This window comes from Salmo trutta, chromosome 3 (genome assembly GCF_901001165.1).
Source record: "Salmo trutta chromosome 3, fSalTru1.1, whole genome shotgun sequence".
In the NCBI taxonomy this organism is placed as follows: Eukaryota; Metazoa; Chordata; class Actinopteri; order Salmoniformes; family Salmonidae; genus Salmo; species Salmo trutta.
Window position 1 is genome coordinate 33,576,359 of NC_042959.1, and position 20,597 is coordinate 33,596,955.

Here is a 20,597-nt window from a genome sequence, read left to right on the forward strand (position 1 = left end):
TTGAACGATTATAGATTGTGATTTGATTGTCTCCAGTGCTTAAGTAAAGATTTTATGACTGACGATGAAACAGTTGCTGTCCACCCCGATGGTGCTGAATCGGTGCTTAACATCCTATTTGTGTCGTTGGCAGATAGGCTCGTGTTTAACATTTTTTAAATATGTGTGACTTGCCATAACCAGGTCCCAACAAGACTCATTGTTGTACGTGATTCTGTTGTTGTACGCCTTTTCTGTGCATAATGAAGAACTGAACTCTCTCTGATGCGGTAGCTGTCCACCCTTGCGCTGTTTAATTACAAGCGTATTGTTTGATTTGAATAGCGTAGTATCTACTTTCTCAGTCGTCTACATTCATGCTTCCCATGAACATATTAGTCTTGTTCCATGTCCCCTTTACTCTCTCTCAACCTTTTCTCCACGAGTGTTAATGATACCGTGCTGGTACTTTTTCTGATGCTAATACTGTAATGTACAATCATTCTAGAGCCTTGTGTGCTCGTGGTAGGCAGTAGTTCGGTCCGCATGGTGTCGGTGTCACACAAGGAGACTGACGGACTGTCTGGTGCTTTGTATATTAGGCCCTGCCCCTCTCTGGGTTGTTTTGTCCCCAAATGCAGAGAGAGCTGTGCGGACATCAGAACAGGACGTGCTATGATAGTCAGAGAATAATTGTATTATTTTTCTGTGCTGAAACATTGCATTTCGTTATGGATCATCATGAGTTGGTCATCTGACCATTAGGATTGTGTTTTTTCATTGAGGATTGTTCTTACTTTTCTGTCTAACGATGGGAGGAGGAGGACAAAGGCGCAGATGGGAGTACTGGTGGGTTGTTCTGCGTTTCTCTCTGCTGCTGTGCTTCGGAGAGCAGGTTTCAGCACAGATAAGGTACTCTATTCCAGAGGAGGTGAAAGAGGGATCCGTTGTTGGAAATGTTGCTAAGGATTTGGGTCTCGACGTCAGTACTTTGGTGGAGAGACGGTTTCGTATTGTTTCTGAATCTGATGAAGCTCTTTTCCAGGCAAATCAGAACAATGGCGTCTTGTACGTTCGTAAGAATATCGATAGAGAGGAGCTTTGTGATGGCAATGGCGTGTGTTCGATAGACTTAAAAGTCGTTGTTGAAAACCCCTTAGAAGTCCATTATGTGGGTATAGAAATAACGGATGTAAATGACCACTCGCCTAGTTTTGCTGAGAAATATCTACATTTAGACATAGCAGAAAATACCCTTTCTGGGACGCGCTTTGAACTCCAGACTGCACGTGATGCAGATGTCGGTTTGAATTCTGTGCGCATTTACAAGTTAAGTAGTAATGCTCATTTTGAATTGGAGTTAATTGATAATGGAGACGAAGACAAAGTTCCATTTTTAATCACAAGGAAGGCCATTGACAGAGAACAAAATGCAATGCATTCGTTCATTTTGACAGCTATAGATGGAGGCAACCCCCCAAGATCAGGTACTTTAAATGTCACAGTAACTATTCTTGATACAAATGACAATCGTCCAATTTGTGGGAAAGATCTTTACACTGTAACAATCCAGGAAAATGCACCCATTGGAGCACCTGTATTAACCATAAACGCCACTGATACAGATGAGGGACAAAATGGCGAAATTGAATATGCACTTGGTCGAAACATTAAGCGCAAAGTTCATGACACGTTTAATTTGAACAGTCTTACTGGTGAAATTCGTGTCATAGGTCCAGTAGACTTTGAAGAGAATGAGTTTTACAAACTAACAGTGCAAGCCTCTGATAAAGGACAACCCCCATTATCAGTTGACTGTAGAGTTGTCATCACGATAACGGATGTAAATGATAATAAACCAGAAATAGGGGTGACGTCATTGTCTAACATGATATCTGAGGATTCGAAGCCTGGAACGGTCATATCTCTAATTAGTTTAACGGATAGAGACTCTGGTAACAACGGTAAAGTCCTACTGAAAATATCGGAGAATATCCCTTTTGAGTTAAAACCCTCGTTTAAGGAGAATGTCTATTCCTTCGTCACAAAGGGGCATTTAAATCGAGAACTTTTTTCCCATTATGACGTCACAATAACAGCCACTGACTGTGGTCAGCCTCCTCTGTCCACATTCAAAACTCTGAGCGTCCAGATATCAGATGTGAACGATAACCGTCCAGAATTCAACCAAAACCCTCTTGAGCTCTACTTAGTGGAAAATAACGCCCCTGGCAGGGCAATATTCTCTGTAAGCGCCTCTGATAAAGACTTGAATGAAAATGCTGCGATTTCATATCACATAGTTAGAGGTGAAGGGACACAAAATGATATGGCATCTTTTCTGAACATCAATTCTGATAACGGACATATTTCAGCTCTAAAAAGCTTTGACTTTGAAACGTTAAAAACATTCCAATTCCAAGTTGTAGCTACAGACTCTGGAACTCCGTCTCTAAGCACCAACGTCACAGTGAACGTGTTCATTCTGGATCAGAACGACAACGCTCCAGTGATCTTGTATCCAGTCAGCGCTAACGGTTCCGCTGAAGGTGTGGAGGAGATTCCCCGCAATGTGAACGCAGGCCATTTGGTGACTAAAGTGAGAGCCTATGACGCTGATATAGGATATAACGGCTGGTTATTATTTTCACTGCAGGAAGTTACTGACCACAGTCTCTTTGCTTTGGACCGCTATACAGGACAGATAAGGACACTTCGGTCATTCACAGAGACAGACGAGGCTGAGCATAAACTGGTCATACTGGTAAAAGACAATGGGAACGTTTCACTGTCAGCAACAGCTACTGTTATTATCAAGGTTGTGGAGCCCAAAGAGGCTTTTGCTGCTTCTGATGTTAAAAGTTCAGTAAAAGACGAGGAGGAGAACAGCGTTACATTTTATTTGATCATTACTTTGGGGTCAGTTTCAACGCTTTTTCTCATCAGCATCATCGTGTTGATTGTAATGCAGTGCTCCAAACCCACAGACTATTCCTCCAAGTGTTTACAAGATACGAATAACGACGGGACACTGTGCCACAGCATCCAGTACAGATCCGGAGACAAACGGTACATGTTAGTTGGACCCAGAATGAGTATAGGTTCTACTATAGTCCCGGGCAGCAATGGGAATACTCTAGTGATACCTGAACACAGGAGGAGAACTTCTGGAGAGGTAAGAACTGTTTTAAGAGTTGCTCTTTCAAGCTTTCACAAGTATGATATATTGTCTGTTTTTTTTGTTCTGTCCTACCTTATATCAGTAAAGATGAGTCATTTGTTGAAATGGCTCCCATGTTTATTGGAATGCTTTGTCCGTGCGTAATGGGGAAGGTTATTTGAAAATATCCGGGGAAAAGTAGCTGTCCACTGCAGTGGTGCTGAATTCTAGTCGGGGGTTTTCACGTTGGTGAAGTCATCCACTACCGTTGCCTAAATATGTTTGTTCTTTTTGCCATATAGACTTCGGTCTTAGCGAGGAAATACCATTGGTTTTTCCCATTCATCCATTCGCATTGTTTAGCTGGTACTACAAGTATAAGTGGCAGTGTTTTTACATGTCTTCACATGGAATCTCTTAACAGTTAAATCTTCATGTAGATGTGGTAACCAGAACCTAGGTACGCAGGGTGTCAGTGTAACACAAGGAGACTGACGTTATGGTATTCTGTAGAATAGGCCTTGCCCCTCTCTGGGCTGGTTTGTTCGACGCATACAGAGAGAGTGGTGCGGACATCAGAACAAGACGTGCTATGCTGAACAAAGATGATTTTGTATTGTTTTCTTGCTGAAGAATGTGTTTGAGTATGGATCATAACGAGTTGGCCGTCCGATCATAAGGATTGTAAATTTGGGGATCGTGTTTGGTTGTTTTTACAATGGGAGACGGAGGACAAAGGCGCAGATGGGAGTACTGGTGGGTTGTTCTGCGTTTCTCTCTGCTGCTGTGCTTCGGAGAGCAGGTTTCAGCACAGATAAGGTACTCTATTCCAGAGGAGGTGAAAGAGGGATCCGTTGTTGGAAATGTTGCTAAGGATTTGGGTGTCGACGTCAGTACTTTGGTGGAGAGACGGTTTCGTATCGTTTCAGGATCTAAGGACGCTCTTTTCCACGTAAATCAGAACAATGGCGTCTTGTATGTTCATAAAAAAATCGACAGAGAGGAGCTCTGTGATGGCAATAATGCATGTTTGATAAACCTCAAATTCGCAGTTGAAAATCCGCTTGAAATACACTACGTCAGCGTAGAAATAACGGATATAAATGATCACTCTCCTATTTTCCCTGAAAAAGATCAGTATCTAGAAATGCCAGAAAATACCTTCACAGGTGCGCGATTCGAACTCCAGACTGCGCGAGACGTAGACGTTGGACTCAATTCTGTTCATTTGTATAAGTTAGGTCAAAATGCACATTTTGAATTACAGTTCATTGATAGTGGTGAAGGTGACAAAATACCATTTTTAATTTTGCAGAAGCCATTGGATAGAGAGCAAAACACCAAACATATGCTATTACTTACAGCGCTAGACGGAGGGAATCCACCTAAGTCAGGCACCTTGAATATCACTGTTACGGTTCTTGATGTAAATGACAACCGTCCCATCTGCACCCAAGACGAATATTCAGTGGCATTGCCTGAAAACGCTCTAAATGGAACGATTGTCATCAGAGTAAACGCCACAGATGCTGACGAAGGCCAAAATGGAGCAGTTGAATACACACTAGGCAGAACTATAAAGCGTAAAGTACATGACATCTTTGAATTAGATCACGTAACTGGTGAAATTCAAGTCAAAGGCCAGGTGGATTTTGAAGAAAAGGAGGTTTACAGGTTAAATGTACAGGCGTCTGATAGGGGACAACCTCCAACAAGTGTTGATTGTCGAGTTATTATTAAAATAGTAGATGTTAATGATAACCAACCAGAAATAGATGTGACGTCCCTCTCGAACACGGTGTCTGAAGAGTCTAACCCAGGAACTGTTATTTCTCTCATCAGTGTAACAGATAAAGATTCCGGTGTTAATGGTAAAGTCATTGCTAGTATATCTGAAGACATACCATTTGAATTAAAACCTTCATTTCAGGAGAATGTGTTTTCTATCGTCACAAAGGGGCGCTTAGATCGAGAACTCGTGTCCCATTATGACGTCACAATAACAGCCACTGACTGTGGTCAGCCTCCTCTGTCCACATTCAAAACTCTGAGCGTCCAGATATCAGATGTGAACGACAACAGTCCAGAATTTACCCAAAACCCTCTTGAGCTGTACTTAGTGGAAAATAACGCCCCTGGCAGGGCAATATTCTCTGTAAGCGCCTCTGATAAAGACTTGAAAGAAAATGCTGCGATTTCATATCACATAGTTAGAGGTGAAGGGACACAAAATGATATGGCATTTTTTCTGAACATCAATTCTGAAAACGGACATATTTCAGCTCTAAAAAGCTTTGACTTTGAAATCCTCAAAACTTTCCAATTCCAAGTTGTAGCTACAGACTCTGGAACTCCGTCTCTAAGCACCAACGTCACAGTGAACGTGTTCATTCTGGATCAGAACGACAACGCTCCAGTGATCTTGTATCCAGTCAGCACTAACGGTTCCGCTGAAGGTGTGGAGGAGATTCCCCGCAATGTGAACGCAGGCCATTTGGTGACTAAAGTGAGAGCCTATGACGCTGATATAGGATATAACGGCTGGTTATTATTTTCACTGCAGGAAGTTACTGACCACAGTCTCTTTGCTTTGGACCGCTATACAGGACAGATAAGGACACTTCGGTCATTCACAGAGACAGACGAAGCTGAACATAAACTGGTCATACTGGTAAAAGACAATGGGAACGTTTCACTGTCAGCAACAGCTACTGTGATTATCAAGGTTGTGGAACCCAAAGAGGCTTTTGCAGCTTCTGATGTTAAAAGTTCAGTAAAAGACGAGGAGGAGAACAGCGTTACATTTTATTTGATCATTACTTTGGGGTCAGTTTCAACGCTTTTTCTCATCAGCATCATCGTGTTGATTGTAATGCAGTGCTCCAAACCCACAGACTATTCCTCCAAGTGTTTACAAGATGTGAATAACGACGGGACACTGTGCCACAGCATCCAGTACAGATCCGGAGACAAACGGTACATGTTAGTTGGACCCAGAATGAGTATAGGTTCTACTATAGTCCCGGGCAGCAATGGAAATACTCTAGTGATACCTGAACACAGGAGGAGAACTTCTGGAGAGGTAAGAACTATACGTTTTGTAACTGCATAGCTCTTATGTTTGTATGTTCCGAATGAATTTAATTCTATTTTAGTCTGTCTAATATGTTGCTTCGGTCGGAGTATGGTTGTGGCATTAACAACCGTACTCTATTAGGGTTTCTCATAGGGGTAGCTCATCACTGCTTTTGTAAGTGATCGCTGTCCACTACAGTGGTGCTGAAACACTGAACAGTTCAACGTGCTGTTTGAGTTGTTGCAAATGTTGTGCGCACGGTGTCGCCGCTCTTCAGTGTTAGAAACATGCATTTGGTTTAAATCCCTCCCTCTCTTTGTCCTGTTGGCTCATTGAAAATCATATGAGTCTAGTGAAATGGGCACTGGCTTTCTGGAAGGGAGAATACCAGCCACACGAAAGGTTGCTTGGATATGTTTTGTGGGTAACCTTGTCATCTTGATTTTTTCTGGATAAAGCGGACTGTAATGGTTCCAAAATAACAGGACTTGTCAAAATGGTAGACGGACAGAGAAGAGCGGCGCCTCTCCGGGCGATGCTGTTGTTTCTATTGTCGTTGTGCTTTTGCCGTGGAGCTTATTGTCAAATACGCTATTCTATCGCGGAGGAGTCGAAACAAGGTGCTTATGTGGGAGACGTGGCAAAGGATTTGGGGTTCAGTGTGGATAAACTGGTGGAACGAAGGTTTCGGATTGTATCGGGCTCCAAGGAAGGTTTTTTGCAGATAAACCAAGACAATGGCGTGTTGTATGTGGACAGAACCATCGACAGGGAGGAGCTGTGTGAGAAAAGCATTGTGTGCTTGATAAATCTAAAAACCGTTGCCGAGAATCCGTTGGAGATACATTATGTTGAGGTAGAAATTACAGACATAAATGATCATTCTCCTAAATTCCCGGAAAAGGTGAAACATTTGGAAATATCCGAGAGCGTTATGCTCCAGGGGACGCGCTTTCCCCTGGATGCTGCGCGTGACCCCGATGTCGGAGCGAACAGTCTCCGTAAGTACACACTCAGTCCTAACGAGAACTTTGAGTTAGATGTTAAAACTCGCGGCGAGGATAAAATCCCCTTTTTGACGTTGAAAAAGCCGCTAGACAGAGAGCAGAAGTCTGAAATATTGTTAACCTTGACTGCGTATGACGGAGGTAAACCAGAGAGATCTGGCTCTGTCAACATAACCGTAAAAGTTATCGATGTGAATGATAATGTTCCCGTTTTCGAACGACAGGTGTATACGGTAACTTTAGATGAAAATGCTCCCTTAGGTACCTCTGTTTTGAGGCTGCGCGCCACGGATCTAGATGATGGCGCAAACGGACAGGTTATATACACGTTTGATAACAGTCTTAAAAACAGAGCGTTCGATTATTTCGAGATAGATGCGGTTACAGGGGAAATTACAATCAAGGGGTTAGTAGACTTTGAAGAGCAGAGTGTTTACGAAATTGACGTGCAGGCCTCTGACAAGGGCCAAGTTACATTGACTGGTCACTGCAGTGTCGTTATCAACGTGAAAGACGTAAATGACAACGCACCTGAGATGGACGTAACGTCTCTGTCAGGCCAAGTCCCCGAGGACGCACGACCCGGTACAGCTGTAGCTCTGATCAGTGTGTCTGACACGGACTCTGGGGAAAACGGCTTGGTTATATGTTCACTCTCGGACAACATCCCTTTCCAATTAAAACCGTCTTTTCAGAAAAATATGTATTCTTTGATTACTAAAAGTGGATTGGACAGAGAGTCGGAGCCTATGTACACAGTGACTATAACTGCTACGGACAAAGGAGACCCATCATTGTCTTCCCACAAAACTATCACGGTCCATATCTCAGACGTCAACGACAACAGTCCTGTCTTTTCCCAGAGTCCATATACTTTCTATGTACCAGAAAACAATGTTCCAGGCGAGTCGTTGTTTTCATTGAGTACATCAGATAGAGATCAGGATGACAACGCTCGTGTGTCTTATCATGTTTGGAAAGGCGATGGTGAAACTCCTATTGTATCCTACCTAAATATTCATTCTGATGATGCTAACATTTACGCGCTGAAAAGCTTTGACTTTGAAACGTTAAAAACATTCCAATTCCAAGTTGTAGCTACAGACTCTGGAACTCCGTCACTAAGCACCAACGTCACAGTGAACGTGTTCATTCTGGATCAGAACGACAACGCTCCAGTGATCTTGTATCCAGTCAGCACTAACGGTTCCGCTGAAGGTGTGGAGGAGATTCCCCGCAATGTGAACGCAGGCCATTTGGTGACTAAAGTGAGAGCCTATGACGCTGATATAGGATATAACGGCTGGTTATTATTTTCACTGCAGGAAGTTACTGACCACAGTCTCTTTGCTTTGGACCGCTATACGGGACAGATAAGGACACTTCGGTCATTCACAGAGACAGACGAGGCTGAGCATAAACTGGTCATACTGGTAAAAGACAATGGGAACGTTTCACTGTCAGCAACAGCTACTGTTATTATCAAGGTTGTGGAGCCCAAAGAGGCTTTTGCAGCTTCTGATGTTAAAAGTTCAGTAAAAGACGAGGAGGAGAACAGCGTTACATTTTATTTGATCATTACTTTGGGGTCAGTTTCAACGCTTTTTCTCATCAGCATCATCGTGTTGATTGTAATGCAGTGCTCCAAACCCACAGACTATTCCTCCAAGTATTTACAAGATACGAATAACGACGGGACACTGTGCCACAGCATCCAGTACAGATCCGGAGACAAACGGTACATGTTAGTTGGACCCAGAATGAGTATAGGTTCTACTATAGTCCCGGGCAGCAATGGGAATACTCTAGTGATACCTGAACACAGAAGAGCTTCTGGAGAGGTAAGGAGATTACCAAGTTATTCTTCAAGTTACACATCGTGTATGGTCCTCATAAACTATGTAGCCTTTACTGTACAGTGCATATATTCATTGTCTCAATACAAGCATATGAACGTGGGTATTTTGGAACCTGCATTGCTATTTAGGGGTATGTTCGTTTTAGTTCCATTATCCACAGCGGTTTGAAGGGAATTGTATTGCATTCGTTTTTTTTGTAGTTCTCTAAGTGTCCTTTTAATACCACCAATTGTTACAGAATATGTGTGGAGCATCCTAAATCAATTGAAGTCTAACTCAAAGTTCCATCGCCTTAGAGTTGTCTGTTTCTGCAATGCAGAGTAATGCACTCGTTATGTGTCGCTGTCCATTTGCGTGGTGCAGAAACGCTGTTGATTTGCGGCTCTTCAAAAGAGAATATATCATAGAAACTATGCAATGTGCTTTATTTGATATTTTTGGAAATCTCTATCAGTTGCTGGTAGATACTGTCAGCCTCTATTAGCCTACACATAAAAACCCTACACACAATTTAAATGAATGATTGTTTGTCTCTGTATGTTTTGTTCCTAAACTGGTGCTGGAGTAGCCAATGTGCTTCGCACCACCATACAATGTGTGGTAGAATCGCACGGTGTCATTGCTTTAACTAGAATTATGCTCTTGAAAGAAATCTCCACGTCATACCTTTGATTCCTCCCCTTGGTTGGTTTGTAATTTCGCATCTAGCAGACAAAGGTCGTGAGCTGTTGTGGGGAGATTTAGAACACAATTGAATGCAACTAAAATGCTTCTTTTTTTTGTTGAATAATGAGCAGTGATCATATTTGGGAATGTAATGGGTAAGAGTCGTTGATAATAGAGGCGTACTGTGGATTTTTTTGTTGGATTAAAGATTATACTACAGTCTCGGGCAGCAATGGGAACACTCTAGTGCTGCCCGAACACATTAGCAGAGTTTCTGGAGAGGTAAGAACTATACGTTTTGTAACTGCATAGCACTTGCATAGTTTATTGCCCTGTTCGGTTTGTAAATTCCGTCTGAACTGCATTTTATTTGAGAAGGTCTAATATGTTGTTTCGGGCGGAGTGTGGTTGTGGCACTAACAACCCTACTCCTCTCACAGGTGCCATTAACAAGCGAGGTAAAGTTGGTTTAATGTTCAGACATTTATCAGACATTCAACAGACATTCAACAGACATTCGCTAAAAGCAATTTAAAATGGAAAAATCAGTAACTAATTCATTGATTGTCACAGAGACATTAAACTAGGTATGATTTATTCTAGAAATGCCTAACAAACTTTTACAATCTTTGTTTTGAGGAAAGATTTCTGTTTTGACTTGATAGAAATAAAATCATAAAATCTATAAAGACTGCCATTATTGTAATGTTTGATGTTACAACATTGATGTCTGATACCTTTTTTATCAACGCATACGTTTTTTGCAAATGTATGCCTTTATTACTATGTGATTTATATTGCCTGAATACTCAACGACGATTAACACCTATGTTATGTGTGCTTCTGTCAGGGTTCTGGTCAAATGCATATCATTTAAAGTCAATTTAACAATTTAACAAAAATCCAATTCAATTTGAAAATGTTCCTAATTGCAAAAGCATGTAACAGAATTCGGGTATTCCAGAACTGTAACTTACATGTAAATAAACATAACTCTGTTTTATGTTTTTAATACTGCAGATAGAATGCTCTGTAGGCCAGAGATGGTACCAATCAGCTTCTCTGGGGATGACAAAGAAGGACTTGAACAAAGCCAAAATAGAAAATGATTGGAAGGGGCCTCTGCTGTTCAATTAGAGACATATAAATGAATGACTCTTGTGCCTTGTAACTACTTTAAAATGTGGAACTGTTGCACTAAAAATGCAAACATTGATTTGGCATACACTTTAAGATTGTGAACATTGTCTAACTTCATATAGAACAAATTGCACTTGAAAGGAACATTTCTTTAAAGTTATTGCAAATAAATGCATATTTTTACTTTTTTTCTGCGACAATCACTGAATTAGTTCTTGATTTCTTCATCTTTAATTGCAATATTTGAGATTTTATGTATTTCTATCAAATCAAAACTGGAATTTCTGCTCAAAGCAAAGGTTCTACAAGTATACTAGACATTTATAGAATAAATCATACCTAGTTTGATGTTTCTGTCATAATCAGCGAAAACGTTGATGATTTATGTAGCTTTAAATGGCATCTTATAGATGCTATTTATTTCTATTAAATCAAAACTGGAATTTTTCCTAAAAAAAAGATTTTAAAAGTATGCTAGACATTTATAGAATAAATCATACCTAGTCTGATGTTTCTGTGACAAACGGTGAATTAGTTATTGATTTATACTGCTTTAAATGGCATCTTACATATTTGATGTATTTATATCAAATCAAAAATGGGATTTGTCCTCAAAACAAAGGTTTTGAAAGTATGCTAGATATTTATAGAATACATCATACCTAGTTTGATATCTCTGTGACAAACGGTGAATTAGTTATTGATTTATACCACTTTAAATGGCATTTTATTGATTTTATGTATTTCTATAAAATCAAATATGGAATTTTTTCTCAAAACAAAGGTTGTAAAAGTATGCAAGACATTAATATAATAAATCATACCTAGTTTGATGTTTATGTGACAAACGGTGAATTAGTTATTGATGTATAACGCTTTAAATTGCATTTGATAGATTTTATGTATTTCTCTCAACTCACAACTGGAATTTCTACTCAAAACAAAGGTTTTGAAAGTATGCTAGACATTTATAGAATAAATCATATCTAGTTTGATGGTTCTGTAACAAACAGTGAATTTGTTATTGATTTTACATTTTTAAATGGCTTTTCACGAATGTCTGTTGAATGTCTATTGAATGTCTGTTGAATGTCTGTTGAATGTCTGTTGAATGTCTGTTGAATGTCTGTTGAATGTCTGTTGAATGTCTGTTGAATGTCTGTTGAATGTCTGTTGAATGTCTGTTGAATGTCTGTTGAATGTCTATTGAATGTCTATTGAATGTCTGTTGAATGTCTGTTGAATGTCCGAATGTGTGAATATAAAACCAACTTTACCTTGGCGCATTAACAACCCTACTCCTCTCACGGTGTATCTCATTGAAATCAGCGGCTCATCACTGCTTTTGTAAGTGGTCGCTGTCCATGACAGGGGTGCTGAAACACCATACAGTTCAACGTGCTGTTTGACATGTCACATATTTAGGTTTTAGTTTGAGTTCTTGCGCGTGGTGATGTTGCGCGCACGGTGTCGCTGCTCTTCAGTGTTAGAAACACGTACTTTGTTTAAATCCCTCCCTCTCTTTTGTCGTATTGGCTCATTGAAAATCATATGAGTCTAGTGAAACGGGCACTGGCTTTCTGGAAGGGAGAATACCAGCCACACGAAAGGTTGCTTGGATATGTTTTGTGGGTAACCTTGTCATCTTGATTTTTTCTGGATAAAGCGGACTGTAATGGTTCCAAAATAACAGGACTTGTCAAAATGGTAGACGGACAGAGAAGAGCGGCGCCTCTCCGGGCGATGCTGTTGTTTGTATTTTCGTTGTGCTTTTGCCGTGGAGCTTATTGTCAAATACGCTATTCTATCGCGGAGGAGTCGAAACAAGGTGCTTATGTGGGAGACGTAGCAAAGGATTTGGGGTTCAGTGTGGATAAACTGGTGGAACGAAGGTTTCGGATTGTATCGGGCTCCAAGGAAGGTTTTTTGCAGATAAACCAAGACAATGGCGTGTTGTATGTGGACAGAACCATCGACAGGGAGGAGCTGTGTGAGAAAAGCATTGTGTGTTTACTCAATCTAAAAACCATAGCAGAAAATCCGTTGGAAATACACTATGTTGAGGTAGAAATTACAGACATAAATGATCATTCTCCTAATTTCCCGGAAAAGGTAAAGCTCTTGGAAATAGCAGAGAATCTTGTATCGCAGGGAACGCGCTTTCCTCTGGACGCTGCGCGTGACCCTGATGTTGGAGCGAACAGTCTCCGTAAGTACACACTCAGTCCTAACGAGAACTTTGAGTTAGATGTTAAAACTCGCGGAGAGGATAAAATCCCTTTCTTGATTTTGAAAAAGCCGCTAGACAGAGAGCAGAAGTCTGAAATTATGTTAGTTTTGACTGCGTTTGATGGAGGTAAGCCAGTGAGATCTGGCACAGTCAATATTACAATAACTGTTATTGACGTTAATGACAATGCACCAGTCTTTGAACGACAGGTGTATACGGTAACTTTAGATGAAAATGCTCCCTTAGGTACCTCTGTTTTGAGGCTGCACGCCACGGATCTAGATGATGGCGCAAACGGACAGGTTATATACACGTTTGATAACAGTCTTAAAAACAGAGCGTTCGATTATTTCGAGATAGATGCGGTTACAGGGGAAATTACAATCAAGGGATTAGTAGACTTTGAAGAGCAGAGTGTTTACGAAATTGACGTGCAGGCATCTGACAAGGGCCAAGTTACATTGACTGGTCACTGCAGTGTCGTTATCAACGTGAAAGACGTAAATGACAACGCACCTGAGATGGACGTAACGTCTCTGTCAGGCCAAGTCCCCGAGGACGCACGACCCGGTACAGCTGTAGCTCTGATCAGTGTGTCTGACACGGACTCTGGGGAAAACGGCTTGGTTATATGTTCACTCTCGGACAACATCCCTTTCCAATTAAAACCGTCTTTTCAGAAAAATATGTATTCTTTGATTACTAAAAGTGGATTGGACAGAGAGTCGGAGCCTATGTACACAGTGACTATAACTGCTACGGACAAAGGAGACCCATCATTGTCTTCCCACAAAACTATCACGGTCCATATCTCAGACGTCAACGACAACAGTCCTGTCTTTTCCCAGAGTCCATATACTTTCTATGTACCAGAAAACAATGTTCCAGGCGAGTCGTTGTTTTCATTGAGTACATCAGATAGAGATCAGGATGACAACGCTCGTGTGTCTTATCATGTTTGGAAAGGCGATGGTGAAACTCCTGTTGTATCCTACCTAAATATTCATTCTGATGATGCTAACATTTACGCGCTGAAAAGCTTTGACTTTGAAACGTTAAAAACGTTCCAATTCCAAGTTGTAGCTACAGACTCTGGAACGCCGTCTCTAAGCACCAACGTCACAGTGAACGTGTTCATTCTGGATCAGAACGACAACGCTCCAGTGATCTTGTATCCAGTCAGCACTAACGGTTCCGCTGAAGGTGTGGAGGAGATTCCCCGCAATGTGAACGCAGGCCATTTGGTGACTAAAGTGAGAGCCTATGACGCTGATATAGGATATAACGGCTGGTTATTATTTTCACTGCAGGAAGTTACTGACCACAGTCTCTTTGCTTTGGACCGCTATACAGGACAGATAAGGACACTTCGGTCATTCACAGAGACAGACGAGGCTGAGCATAAACTGGTCATACTGGTAAAAGACAATGGGAACGTTTCACTCTCAGCAACAGCTACTGTTATTATCAAGGTTGTGGAGCCCAAAGAGGCTTTTGCTGCTTCTGATGTTAAAAGTTTAGTAAAAGACGAGGAGGAGAACAGCGTTACATTTTATTTGATCATTACTTTGGGGTCAGTTTCAACGCTTTTTCTCATCAGCATCATCGTGTTGATTGTAATGCAGTGCTCCAAACCCCAAGACTATTCCTCCAAGTATTTACAAGATGCGAATAACGACGGGACACTGTGCCACAGCATCCAGTACAGATCCGGAGACAAACGGTACATGTTAGTTGGACCCAGAATGAGTATAGGTTCTACTATAGTCCCGGGCAGCAATGGGAATACTCTAGTGTTACCTGAACATAGGAGCAGAGCTTCTGGAGAGGTAAGAAGTTAAATACGTTTCTAAATACTAACCGTTTGCTTCTATTTTGATTGAGCTTGGAAATTGCCTATATTATTATTTTATAGTGTATACATGTGTCAAAAATGATGTTGTCTAGTAAAAGGGTTAGCCTATTGGATGAAACATGAGCTCATAAAATCGCTAATCGAATTAGCTTTCCAGCTCATTCGCAGCCACACGCTTGCAGTGCTTGTCGCTGTCCGCGGCTGTGGTGCTGAAAGGCGATTTATTACAATGTGCTGTTTGTCTGGTGAATGTCTGCCAACATGTGATGGTGGTGTACATGCACGTCAAGTAGCTATCCTCTTTATTTATACAAATATTGCTCAATCTTTATTCCTGTCGGGGTGGGACACTTGTTGAATACGTCAGTAAATGATGTCCCAGGCTATGCATCATGGTATGTAGAACTTAATCCACACAATTTCTTGAGTAAGGTTTTCTGTTCGATAATTACTGTGACAAAATACTATGAATCATTTTAAACTACAGTGTAATGTGAGGTATAATCACATGGTGTCAGTACACAACTAGAATAACGCTCCTGATAGACAGCCTCTCGTCATACTTTTGAGTCCACCCCCTTGCTGGTTTCGTAGATTATTCAGTCGCCGGAAGAACACAGTCGTGAGCTTCGTGGGGAGAATAAGATTTCAATTATATATTCTGAAAACACTATTGGATCATGAGCTTTGGTCCTATCCGAATATAATGGATAGACAACTGTCACCAATGGAGGAGTAGTGAAAGTGCTGTGGATTATTGTTATTTATCTTGAAAACATGGAACAAAGAGGATGCGGGGCTTGGCGGGAGCGACGGCAGTGGGTTGTGTTCATGGTTGCTTTGGTTCTCTTTTGGAGCGGGACTTCAGCTCAGATAAGATACTCCACCTCTGAAGAGCTCAAGGGAGGAACTGTCGTGGGGAATATAGCTAAGGATTTGGGAATAGATTTGAGCACATTGAAGGAAAGGGGATTTCGAATCGTGTCTGGCTCGACCGAGTCCCTTTTCCAGGTAAACCAGAATGACGGCATCTTGTATGTGAACCGAAAAATAGACAGAGAGGAGGTGTGTGAACGGAGCAGCGTGTGTTTGATCAACCTGAAAACCGTTCTAGAGAACCCGCTGGAGATCCATTATGTCGCAGTGGAGGTGTTAGACGTTAACGACCATTCTCCTAGCTTTCCCGAGAAAGAGAAACGGTTAGAGATGTCAGAGTCTGCGTTGCAGGGGACGCGATTTCAGCTACACGCTGCAGACGACCCAGACAGTGGCCAATATTCAGTTCAACAATATAAACTGAGTCAGAATGATCATTTCCGTTTGGAAGTTAAAGATAGAGGTGATGACCGCAAAACACCTATTTTGGTTTTACAAAAAACACTGGATAGGGAGGCTATAAAAAGCCATAAGCTAATTCTCACAGCCCTTGACGGTGGGAAACCTCCTAGGACTGGAGAAATGAGATTAACTGTAGACGTATCAGATGTTAACGATAACGCCCCGGTCTTTACAAAGGACGTATACTCAGTATTGCTGAATGAAAACGCTCCTTTAGGCACGACCGTGATACAGGTTAATGCCACTGATTTGGACGAGGGTTCTAATGGTGAAGTGATCTATTCTTTTGCCAATGACGTGCAAGGGAAGGTGCGGAAACGTTTCGATTTAGACCCGACAACTGGTGAAATAATTGTAACGGGAGTTATAGATTATGAAGAAAATAAAATATATGAAATTGATATTCAGGCATCGGACAAGGGGACAGCTGCATTGACAACTGAAAAAAGTGTTATTATCAAAATAGTTGACGTTAATGACAACGCACCTGAGATAGAGGTGACATCATTTGCTAACGCAATCCCTGAAGATTCTAGACCCGGAACTACTGTAGCACTAATCAATGTTAATGACTTGGACTCTGGTCTCAATGGCAAAGTTCTGTCTTCTATAAGTGAGGGCGTTCCGTTCACTCTAACGCCGTCTTTACAGGACAACATGTACTCTGTAGTCACCAAGTCACCACTAGACAGGGAGAAACAGTCTGAGTATGATCTAACAATAGTAGCCAAAGACGCAGGGGAACCGTCCTTGTCATCTGTAAAGACTATCAGCGTTGTTGTATCAGATGTGAATGATAACAGTCCAGAGTTTTCACTGAGTCCCTATAATTTCTATGTCACTGAGAATAACGACCCAGGAGGCTCAGTATTTTCCGTGACTGCCTCAGATCGTGACATAAATGAAAACGCTCTTATTTCATATCATATTATCAGAGACGGTGGCGAAATGAACAAATTGGTATCTTTTCTAAACATAAATCCTGAAAATGGGAACATATTGGCGCTTAAAAGCTTTGACTTTGAAACTTTAAAAACGTTCCAATTCCAAGTTGTAGCTACAGACTCTGGAACTCCGTCACTAAGCACCAACGTCACAGTGAACGTGTTCATTCTGGATCAGAACGACAACGCTCCAGTGATCTTGTATCCAGTCAGCACTAACGGTTCCGCTGAAGGTGTGGAGGAGATTCCCCGCAATGTGAACGCAGGCCATTTGGTGACTAAAGTGAGAGCCTATGACGCTGATATAGGATATAACGGCTGGTTATTATTTTCACTGCAGGAAGTTACTGACCACAATCTTTTTGCTTTGGACCGCTATACAGGACAGATAAGGACACTTCGGTCATTCACAGAGACAGACGAGGCTGAGCATAAACTGGTCATACTGGTAAAAGACAATGGGAACGTTTCACTCTCAGCAACAGCTACTGTGATTATCAAGGTTGTGGAACCCAAAGAGGCTTTTGCTGCTTCTGATGTTAAAAGTTCAGTAAAAGACGAGGAGGAGAACAGCGTTACATTTTATTTGATCATTACTTTGGGGTCAGTTTCAACGCTTTTTCTCATCAGCATCATCGTGTTGATTGTAATGCAGTGCTCCAAACCCACAGACTATTCTTCCAAGTGTTTACAAGATACGAATAACGACGGGACACTGTGCCACAGCATCCAGTACAGATCCGGAGACAAACGGTACATGTTAGTTGGACCCAGAATGAGTATAGGTTCTACTATAGTCCCTGGCAGCAATGGGAATACTCTAGTGTTACCTGAACATAGGAGCAGAGCTTCTGGAGAGGTAAGAAGTTAAATACGTTTCTAAATATTAACCGTTTGCTGGTGCCCTCCCTGAGCTTGGAAATTGTATATGTTATTATTTCATAGTGTATATATGTGTCAAATGACTCATTGTGGTCACTAAAGATCCCATGGCTCTTATCGTAAGAGTACTAACCCGGTGTCGCGGCTAAACTTCCAATATGGCCCTTATACCATAATGGTCACCTAATCATCCCCAGCTTCCAATTGGCTTATTAAGCCTTCCTCCTCTCCCCTGTAACTATTCCCCAGGCCGTTGCTGTCAATGAGAATGTGTTCTCAGTCAACTTACCTGGTAAAATAAACATATATATTTTTTTATGGCAACATGATATCACAGGAACACGTCATCCTGGAACGTTTTTTAATAAAAAGGTAAACGTCACAGGAGCTGACATTTTTGTCAGTACATTGCAGTCAATGGGAACAGATGAGTGTCACAGGCTTTACGTTTTTCTCAGTACATTGCAGTCAATGGGAAAAGATGAGTCTCACAGCGTTAATGTTTTTCTCAATACATTGCAGTCAGTGGGAAATATGAGGTTCACAGGATTGATGTTTATCTCATTACATCTCAACTGCAAGATCATTGTGTACAACTGAGGTCAAAAATGCTTTTGGATCGATTGACCTGAAATTTCATATGCTGGGTCATGACAGTCCCCCGGTCACAAATATGTACAATTTGGGAAGATATAACCTTTTTAACCCTTCAAAACTTTCACTCCGAATTAACTTCTCTAGGGGAGGTGGGACGATATCGTCCCACACTATTCAACAGCCAGTGAAAAATCAGAGCGCCAAATTTAAAACCACAAAATGTCATAATTCAAAGTTCTCAAACATAGGACTATTTTACACCATTTTATAAATACACTTCTCCTGAATCGAACCACGTTGTCCGATTTCTAAAAGGCTTTACAGCGAAAGCAAAACATTAGATTATGTTAGGAGAGTACATAGACACAAATAATCACACAGCCATTTTCCAAGCAAGCATATATGTCACATAAACCCAAACCACAGCTAAATGCAGCACTAACCTTTGATCATCTTCATCAGATGACACTCCAAGGACATTATGTTATACAATACATGCATGTTTTGTTCAATCAAGTTCATATTTATATCAAAAAACAGCTTTTTACATTAGCATGTGATGTTCAGAACTAGCATACCCACCGAAAACTTCCGGTGAATTTACAAAATTACTCATGATAAACGTTGACAAAATACATAACAATTATTTTCAGAATTATAGATACAGAACTCCTTTATGCAATCGCTATGTCCGATTTTAAAATAGCTTTTCGGCGAAAGCACATTTTGCAATATTCTGAGTACATTCCTCAGCCATCACGGCTAGCTATTTTGACATCCGCCAACTTCGGGGTCACCTTAACTCAGAATTACTATTAGAAAAATTGGATTACCTTTGCTGTTCTTCGTCAGAATGCACTCCCAGGACTTCTACTTCAACAACAAATGTTGTTTTGGTTCCAAATAATCCATAATTATATCCAAATACCTCCTTTTTGTTCGTGCGTTCAGGTCACTATCCGAAGGGTAACGCGCGAGCGCATTTCGTGACAAAAAAATGCAAAATATTCCATCACCGTACTTAGAAGCATGTCAAACGCTGTTTAAAATAAATTTTTATGCTATTTTTCTCGTAAAATAGCGATAATATTCCAACCGGGCAACGTTGTATTCATTCAAAGACTGAAAGAAAAAAATGGAGAAGTCCCCAGGCTGACCACTTACAAACTCTGCTCCTATACTTTGCCCAGAGACTGCAGACACCCCATTCCACTTTCTGGCGGCTTTAGAGAGCCAATGGAAACCTTAGAAAGTGTCACGTTACAGCACAGATGATGTAATGTCGATAGAGAGGCAACAGAAGGACAACAAATTCTCAGACCAGGGCACTTCCTGCATGGAATCTTCTCAGGTTTTGGCCTGCCATATGAGTTCTGTTATACTCACAGACACCATTCAAACAGTTTTAGAAACTTTTTCTGGGCAGGAGTAGTAACCAGATTAAATCAGGTACGTTTTTTATCCGGCAGTGAAAATACTGCCCCCTATCCCAAAGAAGTCACTTTCTTATGTCTTATTGACATACTGTCAGAAGGTGAGTGTAGCTGGTGCATGAAGTCAGGTGCAGGAGAGCAAAATGAGTGAGCAACGTACTTTACTCAAAAAAACAAAGGCACAAGGTAAACAAATACACTTGACCAATAACCAACGGTAAACATTACGCACGGGTGAACACAGCACCCGTCAAAAAACCAGCCATCATGAACCGAACTGAACATAGAAATAATCACAACAAACATGGGGGAAACAGAGGGATAAATACATGAACATGGAATTGGATAATGAAAACCAGGTGTGTAGAAAACAAAGACAAAACCAATGGAAAATGAAAGATGGATCAGCGATGGCTAGAAGACCGGTGACC

General features: G+C 41.2%; 3 protein-coding genes across 11 annotated transcripts in view; all 3 read left to right on the plus strand.

The window, feature by feature from the left end:
- The window catches only part of LOC115173577 (protocadherin alpha-C2), a 231,451-nt gene that overhangs the window by 20,860 nt on the left and 189,994 nt on the right, over positions 1 to 20,597 (plus strand). The window contains exon 1 of one of the 9 annotated variants that reach the window (XM_029731836.1): positions 744 to 3,154. The exons of 6 other annotated variants lie outside the window; for them this stretch is intronic. In XM_029731836.1, the coding sequence (XP_029587696.1) occupies positions 791 to 3,154 (2,364 nt within the window). In that variant the 5' untranslated portion in view covers positions 744 to 790. Of the gene's footprint in view, positions 1 to 743; positions 3,155 to 3,707; positions 6,222 to 6,607; positions 9,064 to 20,597 lie in introns of those variants that run through there. 2 more of the 9 variants (XM_029731826.1, XM_029731887.1) reach the window with 2 other exon arrangements.
- On the plus strand, positions 12,392 to 14,958 carry LOC115163712 (protocadherin alpha-4-like). Its single transcript, XM_029715841.1, has one exon. It carries the CDS (start codon positions 12,592 to 12,594, stop codon positions 14,956 to 14,958), a length of 2,367 nt encoding a protein of 788 aa, XP_029571701.1. The 5' UTR covers positions 12,392 to 12,591.
- LOC115163714 (protocadherin alpha-3-like) lies at positions 15,537 to 18,125 on the plus strand. The gene has a single exon (XM_029715855.1). The coding sequence runs from the start codon at positions 15,750 to 15,752 to the stop codon at positions 18,123 to 18,125; it is 2,376 nt and encodes a 791-aa protein (XP_029571715.1). The 5' UTR covers positions 15,537 to 15,749.